Source organism: Drosophila biarmipes, chromosome 2L (assembly GCF_025231255.1).
Source record: "Drosophila biarmipes strain raj3 chromosome 2L, RU_DBia_V1.1, whole genome shotgun sequence".
NCBI lineage: Eukaryota > Metazoa > Arthropoda > Insecta > Diptera > Drosophilidae > Drosophila > Drosophila biarmipes.
Genome location: NC_066612.1, coordinates 13,896,871 through 13,906,810, shown reverse-complemented (window position 1 = coordinate 13,906,810; position 9,940 = coordinate 13,896,871). Strand labels below are relative to the sequence as shown.

The 9,940-nt window shown below is 46.9% G+C and overlaps 2 protein-coding genes across 2 annotated transcripts; both read left to right on the top strand.

Annotated features, from left to right (window-relative positions):
- The first annotated feature begins 1,378 nt into the window (after window positions 1-1,378).
- Window positions 1,379-2,342, top strand: LOC108033434 (uncharacterized). The gene has a single exon (XM_017107758.2). The coding sequence runs from the start codon at window positions 1,497-1,499 to the stop codon at window positions 1,896-1,898; it is 402 nt and encodes a 133-aa protein (XP_016963247.1). The 5' UTR covers window positions 1,379-1,496; the 3' UTR covers window positions 1,899-2,342.
- A 6,467-nt stretch (window positions 2,343-8,809) lies between these two features.
- LOC108034270 (trypsin) lies at window positions 8,810-9,626 on the top strand. Its single transcript, XM_017109129.3, has one exon. The coding sequence runs from the start codon at window positions 8,817-8,819 to the stop codon at window positions 9,588-9,590; it is 774 nt and encodes a 257-aa protein (XP_016964618.1). The 5' UTR covers window positions 8,810-8,816; the 3' UTR covers window positions 9,591-9,626.
- The last annotated feature ends 314 nt before the right edge of the window (window positions 9,627-9,940 follow it).

The window sequence follows — 9,940 nt, the reverse complement described above, 5'->3', positions numbered from 1 at the left end:
CACATTTAATGCCGCCATTGTAAAATATGAAATCATTCAAATGTGTGCTACCATCTAAACTGGAAATGCCCCATGGCAAAAGGTCACAATTGACAGCTCTTTGGCTTCGAATGATTACAACAAGAGTACTAAAATAAAATTCAATGCAGTGTTAATGTGTATCATGTTATTAAGTAGTCATGATAGGTTTTGTAAATAGTATTAAATGGGAATTATCAACTGCCAATGAGAGCTGGTGAAGTGTTCGTAATTGAAATCATTTTAATAAGGAATAACAATTATTTAAAAGTGGTTTTTAGGGAATCAATGCAAATTTCTTTTTACTCAAAACGTTGACTGATAGCTTTAAGAGCAGCCTTTACCAACTCATCATTTTTGCTTGGTGCCCATAAAATAGTAGCTCCGTCGTAACTCGAGCTGCACTTGACAATGCAGTGGGAACATAATTAAATCATGAGAGTAAGGAGCAGGAACCAGCCCGCACTGAATTCCAAGTGGAGCTGGGCGTTCCGTGGTAATGATTGCATGGGCGTGGATAATCGTAACAATTATCAGCGATGAGTCTGCGACACTTGACGACAAACATTGTCACGCTTTGATCCCCATAAAGCCCCCTTCGACACATGGCTGCCCCTCCGAAATGCCACCCACTGGGGGGCGATAAAATTTTGTTGCCCCGAGTAACGCCTAACGATTGTGTTCATTGACTTTGGTCCAACGATTTTGTTGAGTAGGCTAATGTGTCAGGACGGGCCCCATTCCTATTGTAGCCACTTTATGGCGGGGCTTGGGGTGGGGTTTTCGGCAGTGGCAGTGGGGGGTAGTGTGTGCGGGGAGGGGCGCTTATCAAGCTTATCGCCCGATAATTCCCTGATAGCGCATTGCGCACATTCGACTGGCCCCCATGAATCAGCCGTTGGATCCGTGAGCGTGATTTGGTAACTGGCAATTTGGCTTTATCTCCCCGTCCCCGCCCACTCAACGTGACGACTCACCAAAAATGTTCGATTGGTGCAGGGTACCTCAACAGGCCTTTCGGTTTTTATGTCAGCCATAAATACTAAGAAACCATAAATATTCCGAGAATATTTAATGATGCATAGTAAAATATTTGTTAAGTTCTCTAAATACCCATTGTTTAAACTCAAATTGAAGTAACTAAATTAATTTTCCCCTTAGCCTATTAATGAGTTTATATAACTCACGTGCTTCACCTCTTTGTACCTTTTATCGGGTGCGAAATGACCTATTAATAAAGCCGCACAATATGACATTTCATTTTTATGTCCATGGGCTTATCAATGTCGATTTGATTCGCTATAAAAGCACGGCAGTCCATTCCGAGCATTTAGTTGCAGAAACTCCGCCGAGCCGACGGGCCTTGGGCAGCGAAACTAATAGTATTAATTAAAAACACCGGACAAGCTGTAACCGGCGAATAAATTATAATAGCTGACAGTGCGAGCGATAAATTAAACAGGGAAAAAATAATTATAATGCCGAACATTGTCGCACTGAAGCTGAGCACCAGCCACCCCATCCTGGCGGCTCACGGGGGCCGCAAGGAGGCGGGAGACATCCTGGTGCTGGACCGATTGGCGCTGCAGCAACAAATCAGTGCGAACTTCATTTTCCATGCGATTTCCAACTATAAGAAGACGCCGAGCGAGCGGAAGACCCTCGAGTTCATAGCCAAGAAGTGGCTGCAGATCCAGTCGCTGTGGCGCGAGTTCCGGCTGAGGGATAAGCAAATACGGCGGCGAGGCCACAAGGATGCGCACTTCCTGGAGCACGGCTACTTCCAGCAGGAGCTCTTCGAGCTGGTCCGCGAGAAGTATTCGGCTGCCCGCGGATGCCTGAGTCGCGACAAAAGAAATCTGCTCACTGGTCAGCCGTAGTGTTTGCTCGGGCGGCGGAAGGCCCCTCAATAAAGGCAAAAAGGAGCCGGCAGGAAAGAGGACGAGGACGAGGACGGGCCAAAGGATATGGGGACGTGTGAAAACTTATTCCCCCGAAAACGCACCCATTCGTGGGTGTTTGTGTGTGCAGTGCGCTGAGTCAACAGCTCGATTCCCAGATGATGTCCGTCAACAGCGATTCCATTTCCATTCCCAATACCATGTCGTATCCGAATCCGAATCCGAGTCCGTATCCCAATCCAATGGGCAATCAATCTGACCGGATTGGACGCCCTCTATACCCGATGATTGATTGCACTCGGCGAATGCTTATCACACTTATTATGATATGCCAAAAGGTTATACAAGTCACGCTGATGACGACGATTGCCTCGACGAAGGCGATTTTATTTATTCAAAGCAATAAAAATAGTAAAAGCAAAAGTATCAGCATTTTCTTGGCTGCAAGTAGCGGTCACCTTGAAATTTAAATAAAATTACCATTCAACTTTGGGACTTTAATCAGATACCACTTCACAAAAATATGACCACTTCCCTGGGGAATTCCTATTTGACCAACCAAAGCCACTTGAACGATTGAATCAGCGATAAGATAAGTAGAAACCTGGGAATTCCGCTTTTAACAGGGGGAAATGCCTTTCGCAATTACGTAGACCTCTCACAGCTGTCTGCACGGACCAACTTAATTAACTGTCCGGTAATTATCTGGTTTTTGGTCGAAGGAAAAATCAATTTTCCTAACCAAATAAGGCGCTAAACAGCTAATAAAAATTGGCCACACACAAAAACAACCTAATTCGATAATTTGTTTCCGATGCCGAAGTGAGAGAGCAAGAAAGCCATTGGCACCGGGACGCTAAGCCCGGTTGAAGCCGTATCGCTTTTGGCCCTGGCCATCGGCTTGTATCTAATTTAGCGCGATTAAGAGAGCCGGGAAAAAACAGCGAAACAAAATCGGGGGCAGGCCACTAAACTGAATTAAGACCGCAAATTTATGGGCGCCGGCTGCTGGCGATATCCCCCAAATGCCAATCCCCAAGGTGCGGCCCGAAGAGAACCCCCTGTTGACAAGAATAATGTCCTTTCGGAGGGATACCAGAAGATTTTTTTCGGGGAAAGGTCCACTCTATTGCCTCACAGAAGGGCATATTCTGAAAGAAATGAATAAAAAGAATTTATAAGGGGCCTAGTACTTTTATATGAATTTTCTAAGGTACAATTTCCAGAGGTTGCCGTGGCTTTTCTAAAATTTGATAACATTTGCTAGCTGATAATGGCAAAGCAGAGCTTTTCTTTGGTTTGATAATTCCAATTCCTATAGGCTGTGTTTAAGCCAAGTACTTATATGGTTTGTGGAAGCTCTTAACAATAGAGCACCAGTAAACATTATATTATATAGTATATTTCTTTTCATCTAGCTCTTAAAAATAGCTCATTTACTTGGTTAACTTGTGTTACCAAAATAGTGCAAATGTCGCTGCGACTGGCCATAAATCAAGGAGCAGGCTCCCTCGCCGGCAGTCATAATGTGTAGTAACATTTTCTCGATAAACTTTTCCACCCCAGCCGAAGCCCAATTGCAATCCGCCCCCACCCTCGGCCATGGGTCCGGCAATCAACCCAAATTGATGTACATTAAAGCCGGTCCGCCCCGCCCTCCTGCACCGGCGATTCGATGCCAAATAGTCCGCCGCCGCGGAGTGGGAAATAAATTTATGTAAAGCAAAAACAAGGTAGACAGACCCCCCAGCTGCTTTTGGGGGCCTTTTAAATGGCGGGCGAAACTCCGCCGGGTGGCGGCTAAAAAATAAAAACGTAGCATATTTTAGAGGCTGTGCGCACTTTAATAAGATTTATTAAGTCGCGAAGGACCGCGGCGAGGCCTCGACATTGACTGTGGGTCCTTGGCAGTGTCTTAACCGGCGAAAAAAGGCAAATAGCCGGGCTTGAATGGGTGGGAGGGATTTGGCCCAGTCTGCACCGCGCTGTAAATATTTGTTTCTCAACTCTTGCCGCCACTGTTTGCCTTTGGTGTTGTCGGCTGTTTGTTTTCTTGTTTGCGTCTTGCTCTAAAAGCCCCCCCTGGCAGCCGCCCTGCGCGCCCCTGTGCTTGCTTTGCAGCTAATAAAAAGTTGATGTGTTGCCTCTGTTCTTGGCTGCCATTTTTTGTTGTGCGGAATTTTCATAGCCAGCTTCGGCTGGCGCCTAAAAAGCGGCAATGAACTTTCACTGCACATACTTGGCATTTTTTACCCCATTTCTCCTATTTTTTTGGCCATGCTTCGGGGCTTAACATATGACTGCGGCATGTGTGTGGGTGGGCGGGAAAAGTCGGTTAAATGGAGCGGCAATTGTTTGTTTGGCAACTTTGGTTTTGCCGGCTTGGGGAGCCGAAGATTGGTTTGTTCCGCCGCAGAAGTTTTCGCCAGCTCGGATGTGGTTGATCTCGGTGGGAAATCGGCGAGGACTGCACTGGATAATTCTCACAGATTGCAATTATTGATGGAAATGGGTTATAGAATAGCATTTCAGAGGTGCCACCTAATAAGGCCTGTTACGCGTTATCATTATATAGATAACTTTGTTGGTTTATGGAATTATTTAGGAGGTTGTGATAGGCATTTTTTGATAGGCATGATTTCGCCTCTGATGTAGCCTCTGGTATTATTGCACCATTTTATTAGTGCTTGAATAACTACGCAATTCCGAGGTATTAAGTAAGCAAAGTGTTGTTTTGCCTGGTTCTAGCCTACCAATCGGTGAAGCCCGAGCCTAGTCCCCGGCCTATTGCCAGCCACAATACATATTAGAGGCGAGACTGCAACCAATTGCCTGTGCTCGGCCGCCTGTTTGTGTTCATATCATAAAGAGGAAATTTAATAAATATTTTGGGGGCCCCTCAGCAGCAGCGGGAGGCAGTGAACCATTTGAAAAGGCGGAAAAAAGCACGAAACAACAGAGAGTCATATAAAATTGATGCCCCTGTCGTCTGGTGGCGCCACCTGGTCGCCCCTCTCTTTCGCTCGCCAGCTGGCCGTCTCGCTCGCTCTCGGCAACAAATGTACACCGACGCACACACAACACACCCAGTAAATAATGTAATAATCTGGCCGGGTCGTGGTCTCCCTGCGACGACCCATAAACCGAAATTTATGCACGAAATTCAATTATGCTTAAAATGTGGTTAATAGGCCGACTGGCGGAGCCTCCGACCGGCAGCCATGGCAACAATGGGCACCCCACGGGAGGAATATGCAATGGTTATGACCTCCCAGCGCCCAGGTCACAGCACGCCCCCCGTATCAGACCTATCTAACGAAATTTATTAAATATTATTCCGCCCCCACCAGCGCCCGGCCCTTGAAATTAGATATCGTTATGTTGTTATTTAATAACAAATTCGGTATTTGTTGTTACTCTTTTTATGGCTCATATGAGGGCGGCTTAACCAGGAATGGTAGCCGCACTCCCGCCAGGAGTTTTATGGACCCCCGAACCTAAGCCCAAGCCCCGAACCGGTGTAAAAATGTCCTCGGAATGGGAGCTTTGTTTCGCCTTCTGTTGATCCTCCTCCAATGGTTTATGGTCTCGGGACACATCATATTTTCGTCTCTTTTTATGATTTAGTAGCACAGAGTGTCGGTCCGAAAGTTAAAAGTGGTTTATGAGTGGGTCAGAATATTGTTTTGGGCACTTGGACCGGAGAAGGTAAAGTTAATTTAGCCGAAATTGGGCAAATGAAAAATGCTCTCCAAGTTGGGAAGCCATAAAGTGAACTGAGTAATGGGAACTATGCCGAGTTAAATGCATTTCGCTCTGCTCTTATCTTCAGAAGGCTCTGTCAGAGGGCCTCCTTTGTGGGACGGGGCCGTAAACGAATTAACTGGGATCGAATCGGATCGAACGTGGGTATTTGTCTGCTCACTTGATGGACTTAGCACTAGCTGAGCCCCCGGCTTTGTTTGCAGGCCCTCCGGCCGCACACACCCACCCGGCTTCCTGGCCCCCTGGCCCCTGGCTGCTTTTCCCAGCAATTTGGTCTCCTCTGACACTCCAACAAACGATAACGAAACAAATCCGTGCACACGACTTGAACGCACAACAGGAAGAATGGACGCTGGCAAGTCGTAGAGGAAGTCTGGGGCAAGTGGAACAGCAAGACAGAAAGACAAACTCAAAGTCAGCTCAAAACTTGCAAAATGATTTTAAATGACACAGGGAATGGCAGACGCAACAGAAACACTCACCGCACTCACATCCCACTGGTGCGGGGTCCTGGGTCCCGGGTCCTGGGTGCTCGGTCCTTTGCTCGATCTTGTTAAGATAAAGTCGCCTTGCAAATATTAACAACAACAGCAAATACGTACGCTGATAGAAAAAATAAATACTGAGAACAAAATGGCAACAGCAGACTAACGCAAAAACGGCGGAGCAATCGCCTGCAGGTTGTCTAGGCGGTCGGTTCTAAGACAACAGCGAGACACACATGAGCAGCCATGACCATGTCGCGGGCACAGTGGTCCTGGAAGGGGATTGAGTGGTTAAAAGTGGCAGATTAAGATAGCAGATAATATCAAAAGATGTTATGGATTTAATTTGGGTTCGCAGAACACCAGAGCCCTCCTTAAGGACTTTTTGGAAAGCAACATATCGTATTCCATCCATGTATCTTTACATCTTTATAAAAAAATACAAACTCTTATATCGTATTCGAACCGATAAATATATTGAAGATGGTTTATCCATAGATCTGTACTTCTTTATTGCACTGACTAATAACATAAATAGTCATTTATTGGGAGTATCCTAGAGCTACATGGTTCAGAAAGAAAGCTTAAACGTTATGCTCTCGTCACAAAGGTTTGGAAATAGTATGTAAACATAGCATAGGAATCAATATATTTTACTGAACTAAATAAACAATCATAATTATGTTTAGTAACTGACAAAATAACAAAATCTTTAATTCTTTTAAATCTTATATATTTTATATATTTAGACTCCTTTTCCCCACTCAACCCCACCGTTGCTGGTGCCTTTATTATAACGACAACGTGAGCCATTCCCAGCTTTGTATGGCTCCATTTTGCAGTCACTCTTCGCTTCGTTTGTATCCCCTTGCTCATATTTTTTTTAATCTACTCAGAGACATTTTTCTTTCAATGCCGGAGCCGTCGCAGCCCCCCCGCCAACGCCTTCCATTCAGCTCTTTTTCTATTTGTCACCCAGATAAGTGTTTTGTAGTATTCTCTAGATTTTTTGCGTTGTTTCCTTTGATACGCCCGGCGAAGGAAATCCAAATCTTAACTGCAATGCGCTACGTGCCTTGTGGCCCCGGCATAACCAACTGTCATGTCAGACATGTGGATGTGCCAGGGGCACCCCAACCCCAGCCCCAGCCCCAACCCGAACCCGAGCCGAGCCCGCTCCCATCCAATATCGCCGTTTCCCGGCATCAGTTGCCCAGTTGGCAGTGAGTTCCATTCAACTGGCAACTGTCTTTAGGTCCCTGCCACAACAGACATGCACTTCCACACCCACACCCGCACCCGCATCCTCCTCCCCGGCGACTCCTGCCGGAGTTAAGTTAAGTTGAGATGCCGGCGAACTGCTTCAAATCTTCGGTAATAGATATCAACAACTTTTCGGAACAAGAAGAACATGAGAGCGCCTTCGAATCCCGTGCAGTGCTCGTCCTTTGCGGATTTAATAGATTGTTCTCCGTGGAGTGCGTTCCCTGTTTCTGGGGGAACGGGGCACGAAGTACGGGACAAGGGAGGCGGGAAGCGGAAACGGGCATCGGGATCGGGGATCTGTGTGTGCGCTAAATTAAAAATGAACTTTGGCAGCTCAAATTCATGGTCATGTTAACTTCTTGCTGCACTTGCTCGTGGCCGGTCAGCTCAACTCAGTTGGCCATCGTTTGTCTTGTTCGTGGCCCCGAGGGGAGCGCTCCCTACCACCGGATACCCACAATGTACTGGCACCCACACCCACCACCACCACCCACTGGCCGCCCAGCACACGATGTCCTTCGAAAGTTAGTTACGGACTGGCTTTAGCGTCTGTATGATAAGATAAAGCTTTATTCTGTTCGCGGTTCTTTGTGACTGCTCCGTTGGCTGAGCAGATTGCAGCTGTCTCCGGCATGTGAATGCATTCTGAGGTTTTTACATCGAGTTAAGATAACTGCATCCCCGGGATTGTAGGTTAGTGGTTAAGGAACCCGGATTATTTGTCATAATTGGTTTATGGCCCTGCGAGGGGAACGAACTGCGGTAATTTGTTTCCTTTTGCCTGTCAGATTAAAAGATTTTATTCGTTTACATGAATAAGAGATTCATCCTATTTAATTGATATTTCCAAGTATATTTTCGCAAGTAAAATGATTCAAATTTACCTTTAAGAAAGTTTATTGTAATTACAATGCTTTCGAAATTATCTAACTTAATAAAGTGTTATTTTAAACTATGTATTAAGATCATAATGCTTTTTAATAAAGGTTAATTTGAATTATTTTACCCTGAGTATTTCCAAGCATACATTAATCTTAACGCATAATATCAACGACATATGTTTGTCCTACTGCCACACGTCAGTTAAGAACCCCGAAAATAGCCAGATCAGTATCAGCGAACAAATTTTAGACTTCCCCATCTATCTGAACTTGGCCAGCACCTTGGCAGATAGATTTACTATCAGCAGATAAAGCCCTGGCTTGGTCGACAAGAAAAACCCCTAATCATAAGACATTGGAGAGGCGTCAGGGAGCTAGACTCCTGATAGAGGGGCTCTGATTTACGGCCTGGAAGGCAAAGCCAGACGGATGGTCAAACGATAAGGGAACTATAAAAGATGGGGTCTCGAGCCCCTTTGGGTTTAGTGATCGCAGTGAGAATGAATCGTTTGCTTTTGAGTGTGGTGGCGCTGGTCGCCCTGAGTGCCTGCTGCCAGGGACACCCGGACATCGACTTCCCCTTCGGGCGGATCGTCAACGGCGAGGCCGCCGAGATCGAGAGCTTCCCCTACCAGGTGTCCATCCAGACGACCAAGGGCTCCCACTTCTGTGGCGGCAGTCTGATCGACTCGGAGACCATCCTGACCGCCGCCCACTGCATGCAGTCCTACGCCGCCAGTGAGCTGCAGGTTCGCCTGGGCTCCACCTCCAGGAGCTCCGGCGGCGAGGTGGTCAGCGTGCGCGCCTTCAAGTACCACGAGGGCTACAACAGCCAGCTGATGATCAACGACGTGGCCATCATGAAGCTCAGCACCCCCGTGCGCCAGACCACCAAGATCCGCGCCATCGAGCTGGAGAGCTCTCAGCCCGTCTCGGGAACCAGTGCCGTCGTCACCGGCTGGGGCACCACCTGCTTCCTCTTCTGCTCCTCCCCCGACACCCTGCTGCAGGTGGGCGTGGACCTGCTGCACTACAAGGACTGTGCCAGCGACAGCTACAGCTACGGCAGCTCCATCCAGGAGACCATGGTCTGCGCCACCGGCGAGAAGAAGGACGCCTGCCAGGGTGACTCCGGCGGGCCTCTGGTGGCCAACGGCAAGCAGGTGGGCGTCGTCTCCTGGGGCAGCGGATGTGCCTGGTCGAGCTACCCCGGCGTCTACGCCGACGTCCCCTCCCTCAAGCAGTGGATCGAGGATACCAGTGCTTCGCTGTAAGCTGTATGAATAAATGCAAGAGGATTTCAAAAGATATGACTACGCTGATGAGTTTTTAAAATGAGTACTTGTACTTCTATGGGCAGGAATTTGATCCAACCAAAGGCGATTGGAACTTGAATGGATAACGCTAAAGCCCGTCTAGCGTCAATATTTCAGTGGTAATACAAATTGGATTTTGTTCTCATTATCAATACCGATGTACATGCCAAAAGTTGTTGAAATCGGACCATTCATTTGAAAGTTATAGCCAAACAAAAAGGGATGGAGATATTTTCATACAGAAAATCGGGTGCTTATGAATTTTCAGGGCCATGGACTATAGCGTTTTCTCTTTAAAACTAAATGAT

What these genes read in the sequence shown, in the direction of transcription:
- LOC108033434 (XM_017107758.2), top strand. Translation starts at nt 1,497, where the DNA reads ATGCCGAACATTGTCGCACTGAAGCTGAGCACCAGCCACCCCATCCTG.
- LOC108034270 (XM_017109129.3), top strand. Translation starts at nt 8,817, where the DNA reads ATGAATCGTTTGCTTTTGAGTGTGGTGGCGCTGGTCGCCCTGAGTGCC.